The 26,414-nt window shown below is 44.4% G+C and overlaps 1 protein-coding gene across 2 annotated transcripts in view; it reads left to right on the top strand.

The window, feature by feature from the left end:
* Nucleotides 1–628: 628 nt before the first annotated feature.
* The window catches only part of LOC124787753 (phosphofurin acidic cluster sorting protein 2), a 691,488-nt gene continuing 665,702 nt past the window's right edge, over nt 629–26,414 (top strand). For both annotated transcript variants that reach the window (XM_047254663.1, XM_047254832.1), the window contains exon 1: nt 629–739. In XM_047254663.1, the coding sequence (XP_047110619.1) occupies nt 630–739 (110 nt within the window). In that variant the 5' untranslated portion in view covers nt 629. The remainder of the gene's footprint in view (nt 740–26,414) is intronic.

The raw sequence follows: 26,414 nt of genomic DNA, 5'->3' as shown, positions 1-26,414 counted from the left end.
CTGCTCCGACCCCAGGATCCCATCTCAAATTGTTCAGTGGAGTATTCGCTATGTCCTGTTACATTTTAGCACGCACTTACAGAAACACACTGTATAGCAGATCTTTTGAGTAAATTGTTTACGTTTCTTGCGTGTTAGTGGAGAATTATTTTATGCACATCAAATTAATTTAAATGTTTAGATATAACAAATACTCTGAAATGAGGATATATTTGAACGATGTAATATGACTGTTGAATACCCCATTACGTATCTAGTTCATTTCGTAAGTTCCAAATAAATAAAATAAGAGTTGGAACTAAATTTATAAAGAAAACGAAATACCACTTGAATTATTTTACGTAAAAGGCTGTACGAACCAGTCGTAGGAAACAATGTAAAGTCAGATTAGCTGGTTAAATGTTTATACTGACGGCAATCAGTTTAAATTCACACGGTAAGCCGCTAAAGCGTATTTGATATTAGCGGTCTCCTGCAGTACTTCTCGTTGTGAATTGGCGCAGTCCGTAACAGATGGCACTACAAGCAGTCTACGGAGCTCCATCCGTTCAGCGCGCTCTGTACGAAGATTTCGAAACCAATGCTATAATCTCGCCCGGCCGGAATATCTTTGGTCAGTCGGCGTAAACATGGCGGAAAAGGCGAGTAAGCCGCCGCCAATCGTGGGGATGAAGCCCGTTCCTATGAAGCTTTTTGCCACATGGGAAGTGGATAGAACTCCCTCGAACTGCATTCCAAGGTAAGACGCGCACAAAAATCAGATAGTCAAAGCAAATTACCGTTTATTTCGCCTGCTCCTCTCACTTCGATATTGGCACTGACGTTCGTTGACATTGTCAGTGAACCGTGTCTCGTGGAGTACCTTGCCGCCAAATATTGTTTGTAAATCCTTGTCAGCATCTTGTTGTGTTTGCCATTGGAGATACAGTGAGAAAGAAATATTAATACGTCACGAAATGCATCGTAGACTCCCTCTTGTTGGCTTACAGCTTTCATGTCAACAACGGCCGTTATTCTTACTGGATCGTGTTTTGTTTACTTTTTGATGATGCTGTTTGCAGTTTTTTGCTGAAGTCTTACTGTGCTTAGTGTGTTTAAACTCTATGCTCAGGGATTAATGAATCAAAGTTATATGCATACGTCGTCTGAACATATATATTTTGAATGAATGATTCATGGAATGGTGTACTTGTTTATGTTTATATTATGTCAAAATATGGGAGTGACGTACGTGTCTTACAGTTTAGACGTACAGAAGTTTATGCTAACTCTCTGGGTACTGTTTATAAAACGAAGCACTGTTATTTTACAACTTATGCTAATTCTGTTAAGCATAATGCTTTGTGCTATGCTTAGTTTGGTAAGACAGTGCAGTGTTTGAAACTCCACTGTAGTATACTTTGGAAGGCGTAAGCGCTGCAGTGTAGTAAGATTAATATATATATAGCTGAGAAAGTCCGTTGCCTTTATCAAGTAATATATACGTTATTACGCTGTAAGGATCCGTTACTGAGTTTGCACTTTTGCCATGAAATATATTTGGCTCCTACGAACAGCCAGCTGACTTGTCATTCGTGCTAGGAAAGCATACAGCACGGCGCAATGTAGATGTGAAATACCATTAATAAAATTATATTTGAAGGATATCTGAATTTTCGTGTTTTGTCGAGGTAAGCATCCAGTCTTTCCAAAAAAGGATAATGATTTTTTTGTCGGTTGTTTATTACCTTTTAAATTCGTCACAAACATGTGGAACAGAGAGCTAAGTTAACAATAGCAATTTCATTACGACAGCAGTTTTTATTATGAACAAAGGAACACAGTTATATAATAGTAGTATGCCGGTATACTTAGCGCTCTGAAGTAAACAGTAAGTGCGCGAAATCTGGTACTGCGGGGCTCCCTGGGTTATGGTTAGATACCATATCGCTAAACTGTAATGACATCTGCTGATTCTCAAGTATCTCAAGTAACATATTTGGAAGCTACTTGTGCAAGAGCTTTGCTTGTGACAGGTGCAATGTCAGTTGTCCATTATCTCTGTTTATACAGTAATATGAAAGTTATGCAGGAAATTGAAAACTACTAAGACCTTTAGATAAAAAGGCTGTTTTCTTAAGTTGGTTGTGGCTGAGTAATATTAAGGGTTGATATTTTGTACATGACTGTCTTTGACAGTAATTCCTGTGCTTCACGACATTTCTACACTTCCTACGATTCTGCAGAACGTGTTCTATACCTTGCGGGTGTCATTTGCAGCAGCATGGCAATAAGTACAATAGCTACTGAATCTGCGAGCACTTATATTAAAAAATCATCTGTAAGATTTTTAAAATGTTCATTTTCTGCTATGAATGGATTCTTTTGACACTTGGCTTATAGATGCTGAATCATTTAAATTTTGTGCCGTCTTCGTCTTTCCCTGCTTATTAAGTTCTGTTGACCGGTACAAAATGTAGACATTCGTGCACACCATCTTTTAGCTAAATGATCATACTCGCGGAATAAGTTGGTAAATATTTATTCTGTTCCAAACCTTTATGCGGCAAGTATCAGCAAGTCGTGCCTTTGGTAGCAGTGCATGAACTCGTATCGTGCCTCTGAAAGTGCGGTCATTGGTGGTTTACGAGTTATTTTTTTGACACGATGGTTCGACAACTTCCCTACTTGTCTTCAGCAGGTGTTGGTCGCTGTTTGGACTCTAGCGAAACTGTGAATGGGCGTATCTGTGCGTCTTCCTAGCGTGTTCTGAATGCTGTTACACTGTTTCGGGTGCAACGAAAATAAATTCTGCAGGACTGTTTGCGAAATAACCACTGAACTGCCTTCAACGGCTCTTTCAACTTCTAGTAGGCCGTACTCACCGGAAGGGTCCATAGCGTCCGTGGTAGTAATGCGTTATCCATTGTTAACTGTTACGAGGCCCTCTCAATGTAGAGGACTGGATTGTTTCAGTCGCAAGTAAGTAATTAAAAAAGTTTCTTGGCGACTGCCTATTTCTCTGGACGTGCCGCTAATTTCCAGTATGTGTGGTAATTCTGCAGGGCTTGAGCCCTGTGCGAGCTTTTAATTCAAGCAGCCCTAGCACTTAATTGCACTTAATAAATGGACGCCCAATGAAAGCTGTAGTTTGGATAAGGAAATATACTACGCTGAACAAGCATAATTTAACTCGTTCCACGGAAAGTGGGACATATGTGTTACCTGTGCGAAGTGATATCAGGCGTTAGTAATTGGATGTTTCTGGGAAAGTGTTTGTACACCGTATAGTATGACACTTCGAAACTCGAACGTCACCAGAAATCAGATAATAGAATTGTAGCGAGACGTAAGGTTTACTGACCTGAACTATAATCCATACTGTAAGTACGCACGCACCGACCGTTAGATTTAAAAATTTATTCACATACGTCATTTACGCATTAGAACGTTGCTCACGAGCCGAAACGCGGTCATTGGTGTAAATTGCCATTTGTGGCATAAATTACGGTAGCGTAAATACCGGAACGCGCCGTTGGTTGCGATTTTTTTTTTTTTTTTTTTTTTTCAGTGCAGACGGAGATAGATGGATTGTGTATTACTAGAATGGAGCTACAATTTTATTGTAGTAATTTTCGTCGTTCAGTCCTGTGCAGATCATGCATGTCATTCATCTCAGCGCTCCATATTATTAGTGTATTTTATCAGGCAAGATTATGGCCACGTGATTTTGTAGTCCGAATCAGGTAATCACCAAAATTTTGTTATACTCGAAACAACTTATGAAACGAGAGTTACGGTGCAGTATTACAAATCATGATTGTTGAAGTTATAGTTTATATGATTGATTGATGAAAGCCACCACAGCTGTTTTATTGCACATTTATTGTCATTAGCGGTTTCCCACTTAGATCATGAGGTTGCCGAGTTGTGCCAATATCGTGCTACAAAAGGTACGGTTTTCACATATATTATAGACAAAACTGGCATCAGTAGCCACAAATGCAGCTGTGGTGGGTTATATTGATAATTAATATTAGGTTGGTGCATAAGTTCGTTGCGTTTATGTTTTGCATGTTGGTATCCCGGTTGCTTTGGGTTTATTTATCGACTGTTATTGTTTATTTATAGTTAACTTTTGCTGTTTTTTACACAATGTCATTTTATCATTTGGTCGTAGTGCGTGGAGCTGTGGACACTAGAAAATGGAGTGCCAAGTGGAGAAATCGGAACATTCTGACATATTCTTCTTTTTGAGTTCAGTAGAGGGGTGACAGCAGCGGGGGCATCCAGAAACATTTGCGCCGTGTATGGGGACAATGCCATTGGGTAGAACACGGCAGGGAAATGGCTTTCTCGTTTTGACATCAGTGACGCCACTTCCGGGAAGACCTTCGGGGTGTGATGACTATCATTTAAACGCATTAGTCCATAATTATCCACAACAGTCTACAACGGTACTGGTAAATGTGATGAACTGTGATCATTCCACCATCGTGCGTCATTTACATGCAAGGTTAAAAAAAATTGTTTGGATACAGAATGCTCCAAGCCAAAATCACAAAAATCAGCGGTTAGCCATATGTGCGTCTCTACTTGCTCTTCACCAACTGGCTCGTGAACGACGACGACCATTGCTATCTTGTGTCATTACGAGACATGGTTTCCTTATGTTAGGAAAGAAGGGAATGGCTGAGCCCAAACGAAGCAACAACTCCCGCACAAAGACCTGCGCACATGAGCAAAGGGTAATTTTTATGCATGCAACTGTGTGTAGTGTGGTGACGTTTTATTGCCAACAACTGAGAGGTCCTGCAGACGCAGCCGAAGAGCGACGACCGCCACGACTGCGTGCAAGTGACGCTACTGCACGATAACGGCCGCGCGCAGTACGCCAGATTGACAAAAAACACTGTACAGGAGTTGAGCTGGGAAGTCATTCCTCACACACCTTATTAAGCTGAGCTTGCGCCCTCAGATTCTCACCTTTCCCGCTCTCTATGGAACAACCTTCGAAGGAACTACCCTTCCAGATGAAAATGCTTTCCGATCATGGATGATCGAGTTCTTCGCCTCAAAACCACTTGATTTCTACGGTCGCGGAATCGTTATAAATACTGCAGGAGAATATATAATTGATGACTGAAGTCTCGGTTATGTGTATCTGCTGTGTTTATTAAACTAATGGAAAAAAGCTACGAACTCGTGCAGCAGCTCAATATTAGTGTTAATCAGCTGTTGTCTACAACATGATAAAAATTATTAAATTAATATTGCTCGAGAAAATACACTTACTGTTTTCATAGCTAGATAAATACTTATTATTTTAAAATACAGATACGTGTAACATTAGTTACGAAAATGTTGCCAAAATAATAGAATAACAAAGGAAGTTTTCCATGTGGCTTGGGGCAGCAGTGGAAGTGACAAAGGAAACGAGTGTTACAAAACGCTAGAACACAGGTGAATGGGGGGAGTGGGGGGGGGGGGGGGGAGAAGGATACCTGGAAAGGACGGATGAGTAAAATAAAGTATACGGAGACGATGTACGGAAAAGAAATGTTGAGTTACGTCGCCAATAAGAAACGCCTTATTGTCAATACAAGAATGGTGGCAGAAACCCTATTACTATGTACTCACACGGAGACAAAATTAACCACCAGATCTTGAAGAATCATATTCTCGTGTTCCATTAATTCTCACAGCTAGCAACCTCGCTGTGAGTCATCTAGTGCATCATTACTACTTACATTTCATATTTTTTGTACCGTCATTTTTGTCCGGTTTGTTATTTGGCACTCAAAACTGATGAGCCAGTTTAAGTTGCAAGGGACATGGAATTTCCGTAATCAAGAGCAATGCGAAGTCCAGAAAAAGGATCTGAAGATGGAAAGAAGGATAAACTCTGAAACATTCGTTTAGTGGGCTGATACCTTACCGAGCGGCGTTCAAATAGTGGAAGGGCAGCGAAGAACATGTTTTACCCGACCTAGGTAGATTGTATAGGCGAAGCGCTGCATGGAAAAGCTCAAAATTGTCACCCAGAAAGGTGCCCAGTCATGAGCATGATGATGTGTAACTGTTGGTTCTCGTGGTGTTAGGTTTTGCGTTTTCAATCTTTTCTCCTTCTCGACAGTTTTAGTAACTGGTTCAGGGAACTGAAATTCTCTTCGAAACTAGACGACGTTGCTACTGTAAAGCTTAAAATTTTTTTGTTTCAAACAGCTGGCATTACTCAGAACCAGCTATGTGACACTGAAAATGGGAATACTCAAAAAATGTTGAATTATCAATTTCTAACGCCTCGTTAATTTTTGCAGTTCGAACCTCACCGCATCAGAGGCCCGTTGCCAACTTGACTGCACAGGTCGACCGATTCATGACTCGCTTCGTAGCCAAGCTTTAAATCACGAATCGCTTTACTACGACAGCAATTGAAATTCCCTGTGTACGATTCACGGTGCAAGATTCGGGAAATCACTGTGCAACATTTATCGATGCACTGCAGCTCTCAGCAGACGTGCTTACTTGAGCGACTACTTCCGGGATGTCTCGACTGTCTTTACTCGTGGATCGTTGACAACGGCTTTCACTTTTCCACTGAAAAAGCTGTCTGAACTTTGGCGGCGTAAGGAGTTTCAAATCTCCGTACTGTTGCTCTTCAGTTTGTCAAAACCACGAAATTCTTGGGGCTCAAGCTCGATAGGCAACTATCGGTCCTTCCACGTACCTTATGTATCAGCACGCTGTACCTGATCTTTAAATGTGCAACGCGTTTTAAACGGTACTTCATGAGGAGCAGATCGGGAAATCATCCTCCACTTACACCAATGCCTTGTCCGATTAAAAATGGACTGTGTGTCTCGTTTACTCATCCGCACGACCGTCTATTTTACAGCACCTAGGCGTACGTTTGGCCATTGGGGCTTTCTACACTAGGCCAGTTATGAGCCTCTACGCAAACGCTGATCATGGTCTAAGTAGAGATGATATAAAACGTAGACTGGCAGTGGCAAGGAAAGCGTTTCTGAAGAAAACGAATTTGTTAACTTCGAGTATAGATTTAAGTGTCAGGAAGTCGTTTCTGAAAGTATTTGTATGGAAGTGAAACGTTCACGATAAATAGTCTGGACAAGAAGAGAATAGAAGCTTTCGAAATGTGGTGCTACAGAAGAATGCTAAGGATTAGATGGGTAGATCACATGAGGTGGTACTGAATAGGATTGGGGAGAAGAGGAGTTTGTGGCACAACTTGACTAGAAGAAGGGGTCGGTTGGTAGGACATGTTCTGAGGCATCAAGGGATCACAAATTTAGCATTGGAGGGCAGCGTGGAGGGTAAAAATTGTAGGGGGAGACCAAAAGATGAATACAGTAAGCAGATTCAGAAGGATGTAGGTTGCAGTACTGGGAGATGAAGAAGCTTGCACAGGATAGAGTAGCATGGAGAGCTGCATCAAACCAGTCTCAGGACTGAAGACCACAACAATAACGCAGACGCTGCCGAGCTACCGCTTTGATACCGACGTGATGTTTCTCTCAGCAGATACGCGCGCCGTCTGTCCTCTGTGCCCAGCCGTCCATCCTATGCGTCCTTTTTTGATGACTGCCTTGACCGTCAATATGGGGTAAGCGCAACTTCTTTGTTGCCTCCTGGAGTTCGCTTGCGTATACTGCTTCGGAAGCTTAACCTTACGTTACCTGCCACGTTCCCAGTTTGTGAGAGCCATTCACCTGCCTTGGTTTCGTGCAGAGGTCCACGTTCATCGTGGACATAGTTCGCTTCCTAAGGACACTTCTCAAGATTTGACCCGTCGCTGTGAGTTTCTTCAACCTTTCACGCAACGCGCAGACAGCACCTTCGTCCACGCTGATATCTCTAAGACCGTCCGTGGTGTCGGATGCGGCTTTGCCATTTGCAACAAACATTTTAGATACCGGCTTCAACAACAGTGCGCGTTCGGGAGGACGACGGTTCAATCCCGCGTCCGGCCATCCTGATTTAGGTTTTCCGTGATTTCCCTAAATCGCTCCAGGTAAATGCCGGGATGGTTCCTTTGAAAGGGCACGGCCGATTTCCTTCCCTAATCCGATGAGACCGATGACCTCGCTGTCTGGCCTCCTTCCCCAAACAACCCAACCCCAACAACAGTGCTCGATTTTTACTGCAGAACTTTTCGCCCTCTATTAGGCTACCCAGTACATCCGACGACACAGGCTTCTCAATTCGTATTATGTTCCGATTCATTTAGTGCCCTCCAGAGCTTGAGTGTGCTATAGACACACCACCCCATAGTACAACGAATCCAATGCCTCCACTCGCTCGCTGATGTGATGTTCATTTGGGTCCCTGTGCAGGTCGGGAGTGTCGGGGAATGAAGCTGCCGACGCTGCTGCTGCCACCTAGGCTGCAGCCCAGCTACCTAGGCTTCCAACTGTTCTGTCCCTTCAATAGGAACGTCACTATGGCATGGTCTTCTCTATATGGGAGCAAACTCCGGGAAATTAAACACCTCCCAACGGCTTGGACGACTTTCTCTCGTCCCACTCTTCACGAGGAGATACTTTCAGCTCGGCTGCGTACTGGACACTGTCGTTTTAGTCACCATCATTTGGAGACACCGTATCGCTCTGTGCTCATTGGAATCAACCATTGACAGTGCGCTATTTTCTGATCCAATGCCGATTTTATAACCGTTGACGTTTTAATTGTGTGTTTGCCATTTGATTTATCAGATATTGTAGCTGATACAGCACGAGCTACAGACCGCGTTTTACTTTTTATTCGTCGTAGTACTATGGCGAAGGATTTTTAATTTTCAACCGTTTGAGCAACTTCCTCAAAGATCGTTTTTAGCTGTCCCTCTACTCCATTCGATTAGGTTCTGAATACTAGCGAGTTCAAATTCATTCGTAATTGACCATTTTAATGTATGACACAGGCGCTTATAATTTCAGCTGTTTTGCGCCATTAGGTAACAACAAAATTGTGTGGCATTGAGGCTGTGATTGAGTCATTAGAGTACGCGCCAACGCATATATCCTTGTCCACTGGGGACAAATTTCTATGCAATGTTTACCTTCTGCCGTCTCATGAAGGAAAAAAAATGCATCAAACTTTGTTTTCTAAGAAACAGTTGGTACTGTAAATTTTCGTGTTTCTTTCGGTGGGAGGGATAATTCTCCAGAACTTTCTTAGATTTTTTTTGTCTTGCTTGTGATAGAGCACTACCAGTCTCAAGTGCTTCACAATGGGCGGTTTTCTGTTGGAGTAACGATTTTTGTTTTTGGCGCGGTGTTTGCTATTCATCATTAAGATCGTACTGTCGGTATCTTTTCAGCACGGGTTGTTAGGAAAGTATGTTAGTGTCTTGTCTGATATCCGCCGCAGCATGCATTTAGTTGCAGGCTCTTTTTTTTTCCTCTCAATGTTTTTGTTCCGACTGTAAGAAATTTAAGTTCTCTGAATGTCAAGGAAGTTGCTCAATCTTCGTTGCCAAGAACCTGAATAGTGAAACTAGGGCTGAACAGTGCAAACATTGTTGGAATTGTTAGGTGCGTAGTTTAGATGTGAAACATGTTTCTAACTATTTTAACTTATTCGTAACCATATTCAATGCTGTCTTTACATATTTTCGTTTTTAAAAGTTTAATGTAGAGTAAATAGTTAAGTACGAAAAGAGAAAGATCATGGTAATGTCTGATATCTTTTTACCAAGCTAACCGGGGACGGGGAACATCAGTTTATCGTTGTTCTCATAAATCAATATAGCAGCATGCTCCTGAAAGATAGTAGCAAATTTTTCTTTCCGCGTCCCTTGTTTTTTTTTTTTTTTCCCCACTCGACTTAGCAGTGGCGAGCTGGTCGGTAAATTTTAGGTGGAGAACACAGCTAGTACCTAAAACGAATTACGTTCTCGAATTAAAATACTACGGTGATGTGTTCGCCTTATTTATACTGCGTAAAAAGAAAAGCGTCTGTAAGTGAGAAGTGTAATCGACGTATTTAAATTTGCGTCTATACCTCCAAGTACATTAAAAGATTATTTTAAGCGTTAGAGGACTGTTTGTTCAATATTGTTATGTTACTCGGGTTATATTCTGTATTATACACTTAAATGACCGCAACTACCGCCGGGAGAATCCACAATTGTGGCGTACTCTAAAACCTATACTATAGGTTGGCTACCCCACATTACAGTCGTATTTGTTCTCGGAAGAAAAGCGCAGCTTTTTGTGTAGATCAAGACCTTGGCTATATCTTAAGTAACAAGATGAGCGTGGATGCGATCATAATGTTGCGTGTGTTGTCCGGGCGCATAAGCGAACTGTTGGATTAAGGTGTTTTAAATATGTCTGAGCGGTCCGTTCAGTGATTCGAGTGTTTCTTATTTCTTTCAGTTGCTCCATTAGCGGTACACCTATGTAATTGCTACAAATTCTTGTTTGTGCTTGCTTTTCAGACAAATTTTAACAAAAACTTGTTTTATGTTTATATAGCATTTGCTTAAGGAACCTGATTTGTGCATGTCGTTGCTTACATCGCCAGGCATAAGGCACAAAGTAAAAAAAAAAAAAAGACTAATGACCCACCTGTGAGAACCCTCTAAAGACGAAATCATCATCTGGTGTTTGGGTCAAACCCTTGTAAATATGGCGCGAAATTAATTTTAACTCTATAGAAATGTGAATCCTACGCGCTTGTATGCAGTGACTTGTCTCAAGGATAGCCTCCATTGCACGCTGTATAGATACGAGAGAGAAAATTCGTCTTAATTCGTACTGAACTTCAAAATCACGAGAGATAAGCGTTGTAAGGTATCAGTGTCAAGAAATCAGCTGCTTTCATTTGGACGCTCTGTGGGATACATATTGTTCACAACTTTTGAAAGTTACGATTCATCTCGTGGAACGAAATGCAGTCTCCATGGGATGATCGTCCACGTTTCAGGAGTCGGTGTCGCGCAGTAATGGAGGTTCTGCAGAGCATTCTACGTAGAAGCGCTTTTACGGCGTGGGTCGTTAAGCCCTGTCCTTGGTTCTCAGCAGTTTTCCTGCAGTTCTTCGTTATCTGTTACGACCTGTACCTTTCATTAGTGGCATTCAGCACACGTGTAAGCTGCCACTAGTTGTTCTCGAAACGAGTGACCACCCCATTGTGGTTGGAGTGTTTCTCTTCACAACTCAAAGGTGCTTTGTGTGTGACACTCCCGTGGTTTCCCCTTGCTCCAGAGGCTGTTCGAACTAGTTGTTATCGTCACTGTTTTGTTGTTGGAAGTGTAATACCGGATGCACACCGATGAGCCATGAAATTGTGACCGCCGACTCAGGTGTTTGCCCACCTTTGGAACGCAATATAGCAACAATACTACGTGCCACGGAATCGACAGGCCAGTGTTAGGTTTCAGGGGGTATGTGGCCCAGATGTCTACGACCTGGTCAGGCAGTTCACGTAAATTACGGGCCTGTGGTTTGTGCGTGCGAAGTTGGCGCGCGGTGACGTCAGATGTTTTCCATCTGGTTGGGATCAGGTGACTTTGGTGTCAAAGACATCAACGTGAGTTCACTGTCACGCTGCTCAGATCACCGTAGCACGATTCTGGTTTTGTAATAGGGGGGTTATCCTGCTGGAAGGTAGGCACGTGGTCCGCAGATATGTTCATGTAGACCATAGCTGTCACGGTGCCTTCGCTTACTACGACAAATCTCGTGGAATAGCAGTTGACTGGCCCCCATAACCCGAGACTGCCACCACCAGAGTGGGGCATGTTCGTAACAACCGTTCACCTGGAAGACAACCATCTACCTGCTGCGGCAAGAAACGTGATTCACCCGAGCAGGTGACACGTTTCCACTGATCCAAGGTCTGATCTCTATTACCTCGTGCCCGCTGCTATCGTAATTGACGATGGCGTTGGGTTAACACGGGTGCCCCGAGCAGTCGTCTGCTGCTGCGGAGCGCGTGTTCAACGGTGTGCACTGGACGGTGTGCTCCGAAACACTTGCACCAGCATTCCAGTCTGCCCAGCTTTATACGGCGGGCGATCTCCCAAGCGCTGCGTTCTGTGACGCTGCACGGATGTCACCAGACACCTCCCCGCTTACCCGTGGTCCCCCGTTCCTCGGCCACTTTCCACGGATGCTCACAACAGCAGCACGGGAGCAGCCGACCAGCTTTGCTGTTTCCGAGATGCTACTTCCCGAGCATCGAGCCACAAGAATCTTCCCTCTGTTATGTCAGTGGATTTCCCCATTTCCGGTCTGTACCGTCGCTAGAATGGTTTCCAGTTCGCCTCTGCTTGTCTTATACGAAGAGTGTGAGGAAAGTAATGAGACTGACAACGCCGCGAACGCTCAGGCAGCGCTGTCTTGCTGTACTCGTCTAGACCGGTGTGTTCAGCCCTTCCAGACGCTCAGTCAGAATCTCAGCTCCGTGCAGCCGTCACGTGATTTTTGAGAGCGCCATCACTGAAGTTGAAGTTGCGTTTTTGTTGTGTGTTACGAAAATGGTATAGCGGAATTTAAAGCAACGTTACGCCTTCCGCGAGTGTGACCTTTGAAAAGATGAAACAAGCCTATGCGGAACATTCCTTATCAAGAGCAAAAGTTTTCGCTGGCGCAGATCTTTTTTTGGAAGGCTGAGAACACGTTGGAGTTGAATCTCGCTCAGGGAGACGCCCTGCATCTACGTGGCTATTCTACAAATTACATTTAAGTGTCTGGCAGAGGGTTCATCGAACCACCTTCACAATAGTTCTGTTATTCTAATTTCGAACAGCGCACGGAAAAAAAGAACGCTTATATATATATCTTTCCATGCGAGCTCTGATTTCTACACACATCAAAAAAAGTTTTGATTCACCTCGGTTTGGAGAGTTCTGGAACCTGTCTAGAAAACTGGAATAGAGATCAGCCTGAACATCATTTCCGCACTTTTTATTGCTCGTGAAAACCACATATTGCATATTGTACCGTCATACAGCGAGACCTTCACAGGTGGTGGTTCACATCGCTGTACACACCGCTACCTCTAATACCCCGTAGCACGTCCTCTTGCATTGATGCATGCCTGTATTCGTCGTCACATACTATCCAGAAGTTCATAAAGGCACTGTTGGTCGAGATTGACCCACTCCTCAACTGCGATTCGGCGTGGATCCCTCAGAGGGTCACGTCGTCCATAAACTGCCCTTTTCATTCTATCCCAGGCATCTTCGATAGGGTTCACGTTTGGAGAACATGCTGGCCACGTTAGTCGAGCGATGTCGTTATCCTGAAGGAAGTCATTCACAAACTCTGCACGATGGTGTCGCGAATTGTCGTCCATCAAGACAAATGCTTCGCCAATGTGCTGCCGATACGGTTGCACTGTCGGTCGGAGGATGGCATTCACGTATAGTACAGCCGTTACGGCTCCTTGAACGACCACCAGCGGCGTGTGTCAGCCCCACATAATGCCGCCCCAAAACAGCAGGGAACCTGCACCTTGCTGCACTCACTGGGACAGTGTGTCTAAGGCGTTCAGCCTGACCAGGTTGCCTCCGAACATGTCTCCAACGATAGTCTGGTTGCAGGCATATGCGACACTCATCGGTGGAAATAATGTTGCCAATCCTTAACGGTCCATTCGGCATGTTGTTGAGCCCATCTGTACCGCGCTGCGTGTTGTCGTGGTTACAAAGATGGACCTCGCCATGGACGTCGGGAGTGAAGTTGCGCGTCATGCAGCCTATTGCGCACAGTTTGAGTCGCGACACGGCGTCCTGTGGCTGCACGAAAAGCATTATTCAACATGGTGGTGTTGCAGTCAGGGTTCCCCCGAGCCATAATCCATAGGTAGTGGTCATCCACTGCAGTAGTAGCCCTTGGGCGGCCTGAGCGAGGCATGTCATCGACAGTTCCCGTTTCTCTGTATCTCCTTCACGACCGAACAACATCGATTTGGTTCACTCCGAAACGCCTTGAGAGTTCCCTTGTTGACAACACGAGTCGAATACCCCCTTCGTGGCGGAATGACTGGAACTGATCGGCTGTCGGACCGCCTCCGTCTAATAGACGCTGCTCATGCATGTTTGTTTACATCTTTGGGCGGGTTTAGTGACATCTCTGAACAGTCAAAGGGACTGTGTGTGTGATACAGTATCGTTAGTCAACATCTATCTTCAGGAGTTCTGGGAACCGGGGTGATGCAAAACTTTTTTTGATGTGTGTATTTTATTAGGTGATCATTGTTGTATCCTGCCGACTCGTCTAATGTAGGGTGCCTAGGCAGCGGTTTTCTCGGATCACTAGACAAGAGTTCAAGCAAATCTTATTAATGGCGTTTATTACAGTAAGTTAAATTGACAATCCTTACCTTTGCGTTTTCACAAAGAGGTGTCGCAAGCAATTGGCGACATGCAAATAATCAATGTCCTTTGGTATGTACAATGTCAGTGCAAGGAAACCACAACAATTGACAAGTCACGGCTAAAGCGTTTGGATGACGGCTCGTCTTCAGTGCGGCCGCAACTAGGCCGGGCGGAACTTGTATGTTGCCTTGGAACAGAGGCCGCTCCTGCCTTGGCGTCGTCGCAGTCAGCGTGCAGTTGGCTGGCGTCGCGTCGCCTCGCTGCCCTCTCTGCTGTAACGATCCAGGCCGGCGTGCCGGCGCTTGAGGTTACACTGGAACAGACATTTGTCCCCTTGTAGGTGCAAGTGGGAGTCAACAAAATATTTTCCCATTGAGAGGAGAAAGTTGGTGATCGAAAGAAACTCCTTTGTTTTAATGATGTCCACCCCAAATCCTGTATCATGTCCGCAACACTCCCTCCCCAATTTCTCGATAATACAAAACGTGCTGCCAGTCTCTGAACTTTCTTGATGTACTCCGCTAGTTCTATCTGGTAAGGATCTCACACCGCGCAGCAGTACACAGAAGCGTAGTGTAGGCAGTGTGTTCAGTGTACCTGTTGCATCTTCTAAGTGCTCTGCCAATAAAACGCAGTCTGTGGTTCGCCTTCCCCACAGCATTCTCTGTGTGTTCTTTCCAATTTAAGTTGTTCGCAATTGTAATTCCTAGGTGTTTAGTTGAATCTACGGCCTTCAGACTTGGTTGATTTTATTATGTAACCGAAGTTTAACGGATTCCTTTGAGCACTCATGTGGATGGCCTCACACTTTTCATTATTTAGGGCGAAGTGGCAATTTTCGCACCACACGTATCTAAATCGTTTTGTAATTGGTTTAGATGTTCGGATAACTTAACAAGACGAAGAACGACAGCATCATCTGCAGACAACCCAAGAGGGCTGCTCAGATTGTCTCCTAAATCGTTTATGTAGATAAGCAACAGCAAAGGGCCTATAACACTACGTAGAAGAACGCCAGTTACTCGACGACTTACCATCAGTTACTGCGAGCTGTGAATTCTCTGACAGGAAATCCCGAATCCAGTTGCATAACTGAAACGATGTTCCATATGCACGCAGTTTGATAGCAAACCGCTTGTGAGGTACGGTATAAAAAGCCTTCTAGAACTCTATAAATACGGAATAAGTTTTAAATCCCTCGTGGATAGCACTCACCACGTCGAGTGCATAAAGAGCTAGTTGTTTCACAAGAACAATATTTTCAAAATCCGTGTGGACTGTGTGTCAATAGACCGTTCTCTTCGAGGTAATTCATTATTTCGAACACAATATTTGCTCCAAAAGCCTGCTGCATACCATCGTTAATGAAATGGGCCTTTAATTTAGTGGACTACTCCTACTCCCTTTCTTGAAAACTGGTGTGACCTATACAACCTTCCAGTGTTTGGCTGCGGATCTTTCGTCGGGCGAGCGGCTATATATGATTAAGTACGGGAGCTATTGCATCAACCTAAAAAAACTGACGAAAACGTCGAACGTGTGCATGTTCCTGTGAGATAGTTCATTAAGGACAAAGGGTGAACCAAGTGTTACACAAAGATGTCCCTGGAAAGCTCAGGAAGAGGGTAGCTCGAGTGAGACCAGACATTGCAGGGAAGTGGATGCGATGCTGATCGTGACAACGTGCCATGTCGCTCGGCCACTCCCATCACGGGATTTTTTACCTATTCAAGTGATCTGAGTCCTTGTGACATTTTTCTTCTCCCGAAATTGAAAAAAGTCTTAAAAGTAGTTATTTTTGGACTTTGGAGAACATTGAGTAGACTCTGACCGACGTGTTAAAGGTCGTGCCAGTCGAAGCGTTTCAGCACTGCTACCAAGACTGGGAACGACGACTCTGCTGGTGTACATTGAGGGGGACAGTGTTGCTGTTCAAAAAAAAAATAATAATAATAATAATAATAATAAATGTCTCTCTGCTTTTCTGGCACACCTAGTATAATGTGATTCTTGAGTTTTCAAGAGTAAATCGAGCAAACGTATAGTTGTGACGACCACGGCGGACAGAGCCATCACTCCGACGTCATCTCAGACGCCGTCGCAATCTGTTCCACCGCGCGACCATGGCGCGGGGCGCGGACGGCGGAGGGAGCGCGCCGCGGGCGGAGGGTATTTAAATCAGCCGCCGCCGCGACCGAACCCAGTTCCCTCTGAGCAGCCATAGCGTACGGATCTCCGTGCCGGCACGTTCACAGGAGCTCAGTCCGTCAGTTCACCTGATGATGGCGACATGTATGATCGCCGAAATATTGTGCCCGTTGGACACTGCAGACCGGCAGCACACCCGTGGATATTTTGACACCTAGTATAGTTTCCCTGCCGCGTCACGTGCCCTCAAAGCCACCAGACGACGTTTAGGATCGCGGTGGGCAGTGATGATAGTGTTTTCGCGTACCAGAGTGTGAAGCACACATAAGAAATCTCTAACATTATTTGTCGAATAGTCCAAGTCAACATAAGGAACAAATATTGTCAGTTAGCTTGAAGTAGTCGTGTGAAAGACACGAATGCAGACGTTAACCACTAAGAGTTAACTTCTCAACAGCGTTAGTGTGCAGAATCAGATCGCCGATCTTTGCAATTCTTAAAGAGTTCACAAATCTTATGGTCTCACAGCTGTGGCTGTCAAATGTATCACGTCTCTCGCCAACGGTGTAGAGTATGCTGTAGCCCCCGTGCCTCAGTAAAGCAAAGCAGATTCTGCATTGGGAAGATCTGGTTGCGTTTGAGAAACTTAGTCATTTGATCCTCGAGAAGGTTAGCGGTTTGCCGTGATGTGCGAGTCAGTCGTTGCTGCGGTGTCACGTCTGCACCCCTGTGCTCTCTCTAAGTACCACGTTGGAAGTAAGTCTGTGAGGTCTTGTGCGTATGAGTGGTGTCTACTGTGCACGTACTGGCCGAAGTGTTTCCATACAAACTAATAATGTTCTCAATCCGAAGGTACGCCCTTAAAATCCTCGACCCTCGAAATGGTTTAGAAAGCATGTTATACGGGAACCCGGAGTTAAACACGCGCACACGCACACTCACACACCACCAGAGACGAAAGAAGCGTCAGCCGACAAGAAAAAGAACAAGTCCTAGCAACGACTGAGGATCGAACCCAGAGTTGTTGACACTGTCTGCTTCTGATTTACTTAGACACTATGCTACACATTTCTTTACAGGGCGCCTGTAAATGTATTTGTACACAGGGTGATTCCGTGATGATACAAATTTTCTAGGATGATGGAGAAGAATGAACATATGTTTGAGGTAAGGGTCTCTCTACCGGAAACGAACGAGTCGAAAGTTATAAGCGGAAACCGTTCTGATAACTCTGGCAGTAGAATACGTGTAGTTACTGTTGTTGTGAAGATTGTAGTGTAGGCAACTTTCAGAGGTGGTAGTCTGAACCAAACCATGGAAGAAAACGACCAGTAAACAAGACCTCCAAACTGCGAGCAGTTGTTCGTCTTCGCTACTGGTGAAACACATCTCCTCGATTGAACAAGTTCTCATCGTACTTAAGGTAAGCATTTTAGAGTCCATGTTTTCTAGACATTTTATTCGTGCTCGGGTCCATACTGCCACCTTCGAAAGTTGCCTACTCTACAGCCTTACCAACAACATTAGCAGTTTTCGCTTATAACTTCAGACTCGTTCGTTTCCGGTAAAGAAACCCTTACCTCAAATTGATACATTTATCCTTGTCCATCATCTTCATCACTGAATCGCGCTGAATATACATGCATTTACAGGCCCCGGCGCCTGTAGCTGTGATGTTCTGTAGCGTCGTTGGAGGACGCTTCCGGACAAGGGTTCCTGTGTAAAACCTGATCTGGTAAGAAGGGGAGTCCACACCGGCCGGCCTCACAGATTTCCTTCAAACGTTGTACATCTATAATAGGCCGTTAAAACAACTAGTAGGGTGCACTACTCTGGGAATTCCGAACACTTTTCACAACAGAAGTTTTACGTAATTGTTCGTAGGTGCCGGACGTTAGTCATGTTGGGCAAGTGGTTAGCGTTCGAGCTACGTAAGGCGGACGCGTATGAGGCTCCCGCTCAAACTTAATTTTTAATCTAATTTTTTCCACCACTGGTCACTTTACTTAATTTATGACATTTGAGAGGTAATATAATTTTCAAAAACCACTTGTATTTTCAGAAGTTTTGGTGAGTTTCATGTTGTTTGACTGCTTAACTATTTTTAATTAAATTTAATTATTAGATCAAACACATATATAACTATCTACAAGTAAACGAAGATACGCATAGTGTTTCCTGAAAATGTGTGCCTGTCGTGATTTGCGAAATTCTTACACATTCAGTGCGGTAAGGTACCCGGAACTACTTTGCTCGCATCGAGCTGCAGACACCTGCGCAGCGGTGAGGCTTCGCTAATGTAGCAAGAACGAATATTGTAGGTTGCAAACTTTTTGAATATCACAGAATTTACACTTGTACTACAAAAATTAAGTATGAGTGGGTGTCGAACGGTCGCCTCATACGCATCCGCCTCACGAAGCTCGAACGCTAACCACTGTACGATCGTGTGACGAGGGCCTCCCGTCGGGTAGACCGTTCGCCTGGTGCAGGTCTTTCGATTTGACGCCACTTCAGCGACTTGCGCGTCGGTGGGGATGAAATGATGATGATTAGGACAACACAACACCCAGTCCGTGAGCGAAGAAAATCACCGACCCAGCCGCGAATCGAACCCGGGCCCTTAGGATTGTCATTCTGTCGCGCTGACCGCTTTTTTTTAGTCTCATTTTGTTTGTTTTTCGTTCGTTGTATCTGCTCGGGGCGGACGTCGCAAGACACCCGTTTCACTTCGTCGTTGATCCACTAACTCAGTTTTTTTTATTACAGAGGGCAGCTAATCCTATGACCCAACACGCTGAGTTACCGTGCCGGCACCCACTCAGCTACCGGGGGCGGACGCTAAGCACTTAACCACCATGAATTCTTAAGTCGGGCACCTACGCACAGTTACATAAGCCACATAATAGACGCGTAAACCTTCTCTTGCGATTTTCTCGGAATTACCAGAATAGTGCATCTTACTGTTTGCACATACTGTTGTTTTAATGGTCTACTAAAGGTGTACAGCCGGCCGTGGTGGTCTCGCGGTTCTAGGCGCGCAGTCCGGAACCGTGCGACTGCTACGGTCGCAGGTTCGAATCCTGCCTCGGGCATGGATGTGTGTGATGTCCTTAGGTTAGTTAGCTTTAAGTAGTTCTAAGTTCTAGGGGACTGATGACCACAGCAGTTGAGTCCCATAGTGCTCAGAGCCATTTTTTAAAGGTGTACAAAGTTTGAAGTAAATCATTCATCCCAACGTCCTGACCTCCACTTGTAAGTCCCCTCTACAACCTCGAGAACCGTGTAACATGAATTGTGAAACACATTGTATAATTTCGTAAGTATGAATAAATTTTAGTACGACAACATAGTGTAGCGTATGAACCTCTGAAGTCAATTTTGGAGGAACGTGCATGCTAGGATAACGGGTTATACCCTGTATTTTCTTTCAGGCTACAGACGTGGACCCAGTAGCCATTTACGAGTTTGAAGTCCCTTTCAGCCGAAAGTTGTTCAGTTCGCCATGCATTCTCAGTTATTTCATATACTACTCAGTGCGTGTTTCTACTAAATTCTAGACGGAATACTCTGTGGTTCTCTGAAGCTTTTTTAGTACGTTACCGCGCGCCCACTCATTTTTTCTCGTTGTGTACTAGACATACGTAGGCTTTCCAATCAGTAGCACTTTTTGCAAAGTCTCATTTAGAGTACGTCAGATCTTCTGATCTCAGTCCTCGTATTTGAGTCTAAGAACAGCTCAACTTCTGTCGTGTTTAACGTACCTTTCGTCTGCAGCAAAACTGAAAGGACGTGAAAAAAACTGCGTATAGCACCACGACGGATTCTCACATTAAATTGCAGATCACTTCCTAACTGGCTGAGCGAGCTGGACAGCGATGCAGTGTTGCGTCCATAGTAAGGTCCTGGTTTATGACTGCTCTAATTTGAGTTCATGATAAGCAGTAGGCGCGCGGCGTGTTATATTTTTGGGTGGAAATCTTTGATTTCCTGAACAACATGATTACTTCTCGCTTATCAGACCTCGCCAAGGCAGGCTATCACTATCGGGGGCAACGAACGCAGCTATCACTACGCGCTGTGACGCTCGCAGGTTCATGCGTTGCCAGCTGTTAGCTCTGACACACCGATATGGGACTCAGCAAAAAGCTTTTAATCGTACCAGCGGGCAGCTACAGGGCAGCGCGTTATCCTCAGACCGACGCGGGGACGTAAATCGGCTAAAATAATTCACTGCCAGGTACTCCGTCAAATTTGGACGAGTTGTTTGCAGAACACGATTGGGTTATTCGCTGGAATTAAACATTACAGCACAGCCTAAACTATACAGACGCGACACTCATTGCTGTGAGAATTGTTACCGTCTTGACAGCCGGTGCGACACTAACGCCCCAAGCGGCGAGAAAGCAGCCCTAAAATCCAAATTTTTATTTCATTATTTTTCTAGATAATTAGGGAAATAGTTATTAAATTTTTGCGTTCCAAACATTAGTAAATTATCAAGAGACATGAATGATCCTCAAATAATGGAAAAACAATGACTTAAGCTGTAACTTAATGAAGATAAAATACTTGCGAATATGTGTATAATTGCAACTTATTCCACTGAAAACAGGAGAATATGAAATATTTCATGCGTCAGAATAATATATTTCCTTTTTGTCTGTTGTTATGAAAAGCACTTTCCTTGGCACGCATCAACTTTGTAGGGAGCATAATGTTTCGCACGATCTTATCACTTCACTCGACTTTCTAACACACAAATATTTTTATAAATGTAATTAACTTTGCTTCAAAGGCGAATGTGTTGAAGATTATTACTGTTTGCAACTCAGATGCAGCAGCAGTCGTGGCATTGGTTTCTTCTCAGTTGGGTAACAATTTTGTTGCTTTTATTCTTTTATTATCTGCTACGTTAAATAATGTAGGTACTGCATTCTGTACAAGTTCCCCATGTTCCACATTCACTGATTTGACTGGAAGTGTAGTGAAGAAAACTTTACGTTTCTGAATAGATATACGGCGCCACTCTGCTTAAAGTCAGGCCTTCTGCTGTTTATTAGCAGTATTTTTGTTCTTAGTGAACACGACAGTCTCCAGTAAATATCTGTACGTTACAATAAAATACAGTAAATATCTGTATGTTACAAGAAAATTGTAAATAAACTATTCTGTATGCAGCGGTTCACCCCTTGTAGAGTCATTAGGAAACCTTAAAAAAAGACGTGTGGCCTCTTATTTCTGTTGTTGTTGCAATTTATTGCGCTACATAAGCTCTTGTTTGTAAAAGCTATTCTACAATTCATTGTAAAACATTAGGATTCTCTTTCACAAGATCTCGTCGAAGTCAATAGTGTAGCTTCCTGGCCGCTTGACGCTATGCAGTCACAGTGGGTAACAAAAAAGAGACGGAGTCTCGTTGACTAGATTTTGATTAGTCGCACGCTAGAGATGTGAAACTTATTTAGTCTATTATTTGTTTTCTAAAACGAACATGAACACTTAGCGACAAACTTAAATTAAAGCACGCTTGAATAATTGAAATATTTACAGACTGTTTTGAACTTCACCTTGACCGATTGCGTTAAATAAAACAAACTGGGTAAGTCCAACATTCAAAATAAACTTGTGAAGCACTTAAGTGGATTATTTATAGTCCAGGTGGGGTGCCAGTTTCTTGCGATCCCAGCAAGGCAACAAAATCCGGTGTGGAGTGTTGTTTAACAGGACTGTCAAATAGTCGAGTGTTTCATTTAGTGAGGAGAAGAAAGTGTCAGGGATCACTCTTTCGACACTAGTTCAGTACATTGTCGTTCTGTTAATTATCTAACACGTGAGATGAAACATTTCTTTTGCGTTGGTGCCCAGCCATCAGGTTTTAAAATCTCTTTGTGCTTTCAGCGCTTTTAAGCACACCATGTGTCGCCGTCGGTCCTCTGCGTTATCCGTCACGAAACTGCCTCCTTACCGCTTTGTACAGTCCGCACAGCGCAGCGCGCTGTAAAGGTTAACTCGCCGGAAGGGCTGGAATCGTTTATCTCGACTCTCTGATCTCTCATATCAAACCTCTCTTCTAATCTGCGCAGGACTGCCTCCTTTTATTCTTTATTTCTGAAGCTTCTATCCACCGGACAACTAGTGAAACACGTTTAGCATTAGAGTATTATTCAGTCGTTCACAGCCCACTGTAGTCGTGTTCTACCATTTTGTGGTGACGCAAATCTTCTTCCGCCTATCCGTACCCGATTGTACACTCTGCAGTAGAAATTGCAGCCACAATTAAAATCCGGTGCAGTACTGACGTGTATGAAATACAGCTTGCCGTATTTTTCTGTGTACCTTGAGGACACGCAGACGAGGTAATATTACTTCGATAATTACAGGAAACTGACCTTGTCAGTATTCCAGGTAAGATATGTTCCAAGGAAGCACGAAATCGTTTCTGCAAATTTAAGTCGGCCGTTGTGGCCGAGCGGTTCTAGGCGCTTCAGTCCGGAACCGCGCTGCTGCTACGATCGTAGGTTCGAATCCTACCTCGGACATGGATGTGTGTGATGCCCTTAGGTTAGTTAGGTTTAAGTAGTTCTAAGTATAGGAGACTGATGGCCTTAGATGTTAAGTCCCATAGTGCTTAGAGCCATTTGAACCATTTTGCAAATATAATATGCTGGTATTATCTATAAATATAAAGCATGTTATCAGATATAAGTTCGTAAATTATCACTGTAGCTGAATAAATACCGCGCAGCCTTTATATGTAAACTGCGTCATGTTCGAATTTATGTGAATTTTTGACCGCTTTAAGAGACACGTTCTTCTGATTCACAATTTGTGTATGAAGCCCTCCAGTGCTTTATATGAAACACATTTCGCTGATGTGTAGCTAATTTCCCCCAGAACAGGCGGCGGAATTTTGACTATAAAAGTCGCTTCTGGTGGTGAATGGCATTCCTGGAGTCGAAAACTTAAATTTAGTGCTGCCTCTGTTTGATATCATACTTGAGAATTATTGACACAGTTTCACTGATATTACACGGTAATTGACTGACTGTTGCGACGAGTTAGATTTTCAAGCGCACCATTCGTTCTGCAATGGCGACGATGGTACACGAGAAACGTTGAATACCTTACCACGTCGCCTTCAGTCGACTTACATTATTCATGCGCTGTGCCTCACCGTCAACAGGCTATTCGTGACCGTATCATCCGCTCATGGGAAATTGACGGCCATGGATGCCGGGACACGGTATAGCGTTCCTGAACGCACTGCGCGGCAGTGGATAAGAAGTTATCGAGATACTAGAGAATCCGGTAAGCACGTAGGAACTTGATTTTAGCGTGTAACGTCACCTGTCAGGGATACGGTAAAATATTTATTTTTTTAAAAAACGCGATGCAGTTCAAACGTACTCGGTCAGTGGATAAGGTTGCCAATCGTGACTGGCGGATTGTGATAGTTTCCGACGAATCGATATTGTCCTTAGGTGAATGATGGTCCATTAACGGTATATAGGCCGTAAGGTGCTAGTTTCTACCCCAACTACATCCGTGAGTCGTCTCTCAGTGGCCGTGCTTACATGAAATTTTGAGGACGAATGTGTTCACGTGGACTTGGAATGCTTCAAAGGATTGATGGCCGACTTGGTGTTAAGAAGTATACCCCTGGTAAGATGAGTGTTATGATTCCGCCAGTGTGACAACTACACCTGACGGAGTAATGTTTCCAACAGGCCCAGTCTCTTGTACAGTTGTTAGCTATGGTGCAGGAGTGGTTTTGCGTAACAGATATTTCTTTCCTCGATTGGTCTCCTCTTGCACGAGACCTACACGGTATCGAAAAAGTATCTGAAGATACGAAATGGACTACGCGAGAAAGCTCTCCCAATTCGGTGCCAAAAACTAATGACATTTGGTCAGGAACGCCACCCTAGCTGCCTGAGAGGAGGTGGCAGAAAATGAAAGATTTATTACCCACTTCCTCGCAGATTGCAGTCAGTTATTAATGCTGTAGTTCTTTGGACGGTATATTAAGTGTTAAAGAAGCCATATGCTGCGTCCTTTCTTTTGTGATAACACGTGCCGATACTACCCTACCGGCGTCTTTCAGTTGGTAACAGAATTTCAGGTTTACGTGAGAGGTCGACACCGACCCAGTGGTGCGCGCCCGCTGGGCCACGCCCGCCCTCTGCTGCCGCGGTACAGGGCGGCGGGCGATGGTGCGCAGGCGCCGACTACTCGCGGCTCTGCAGCCGTCATTCGTGCTTCAGTTCACAGAGCCTCATTCTTGACGTATCATGCATGGTAGCTGGGCTCTAATTCCTCCCACAATATTTCTAATGAGTCTTTGTACACTTGGGGAAATACAAGCTGTGAGTAAATCTTCTTTTGACAGTGTTGCTTGTTTATCATTTCTCTAATCATTTCTGCTCCTGTCAGCTTTCCTAAGGCGACACTTGCCGCACCACACTGTAGCACACCTCTCCTTACAGTTGTGTAGTACGATGTTGTACGTAACACTTTTAAGGACCGAAAATATCTTTATAAGAGCCATAAACTGCCTGTTCTATTAATTTCGTCCTTTTTTTTTTTTTTGTTGCAGTGTTCTCAAAATCGAGTCAAATTTACAAATCACTTTGCAATATGAGCCCACTTGTCAGTATGGCGCTGTGCCCCCTCTAGCGTACGTGCTTGCTCCGGGAAGGGTGACACAAGGTCATTGTATCCTCTATGCATCTACATTTATACTCCGCAATCCATCAAATGGTGTGTGTCGGAGGGCACTTTACGTGCCACTGTCATTACCTCCCTTTCCTGTTCCAGTCGCGTATAGTTCGCGGGAAGAACGACTGCCGCAAAGCCTCCGTGCGCGCTCGTATCTCTCTAATTTTACATCTCCTAGGGAGGTATAAGTAGGGGGAAGCAATATATTCGGTACCCCATCCAGAAACGCACCCTCTCGAAACCTGGACAGCAAGCTACACCGCGGTGCAGAGCGCCTCTCTTGCAGAGTCTGCCACTTGAGTTTGCTAAACATCTCCGTAACGCTTACCAAATAACCCTGTGACGAAACGCGCCGCTCTTCTTTGGATCTTCTCTATCTCCTCTGTCAACCCGACGTGGCGGTACGGATCCCACACTAATGAGCAATACTCAAGTATAGGTCGAACGAGTGTTTTTGTAAGCCACCTCCTTTTCTAGGGACTCTCCCAATGAATCTCAACCTGGCACCCGCCTTGCCAACAATTAATTTTATATGATCATTCCACTTCCAATCGTTTCGTACGCATACTCCCACATATTTTACAGAAGTAACTGCTACCAGTGTTCCAGAGGCAATCTGTGCCACAACTGATGTAGCTAGACCTCGATGTCCTAGATATTGGACAGGGGCAGAGATGACGTCAGAGCTCGTCCTACACGTGTTCTGTTGGGGGCAAATCTTGAGACCTTCGTATACACGTCAGTACCTCAACATCATGCTAATCACTAACATCACGCAGATAGATCGTGGCGGCACGCGCCGTGAAAAATGGTGTCTCGAACCTGTTCCATGAAAGCTAACACGCAAAGGTGCAGGATGTCTGTGATGTACTGTCGTGCAGTTCTCTCTGTGACTACCAGCCGTGACCTGAAGTCCCGCGTGATACCTCCCCACACCGTGACGCCACGAATAACACTACTGTGGCCCTCCAAGACATTCGAAGAAGGTCGCCGCATTAATCGCCGACGATGGTCATCCACAGCATTGCAGTCTCGTAATAGCATCCCGGTCACGGCGCCAATAGAAATGTAGCCGTTTCGTGTTGAAGTGTTACTGGCGGCACCAAGCTCATCGTAACTCCACATCCGCCCTGTCGTCCGTGAACAAGTAATGGACTACAGATTGAGATTTTCACTCTGCAGCGGAGTGTGCGCTGATATGAAACTTCCTGGCAGG

This window comes from Schistocerca piceifrons, chromosome 1, assembly GCF_021461385.2.
Source record: "Schistocerca piceifrons isolate TAMUIC-IGC-003096 chromosome 1, iqSchPice1.1, whole genome shotgun sequence".
Taxonomy (NCBI): domain Eukaryota; kingdom Metazoa; phylum Arthropoda; class Insecta; order Orthoptera; family Acrididae; genus Schistocerca; species Schistocerca piceifrons.
The sequence above is the reverse complement of the archived record's forward strand: the minus strand, read 5'-3'. Positions and strand labels throughout refer to the sequence as shown.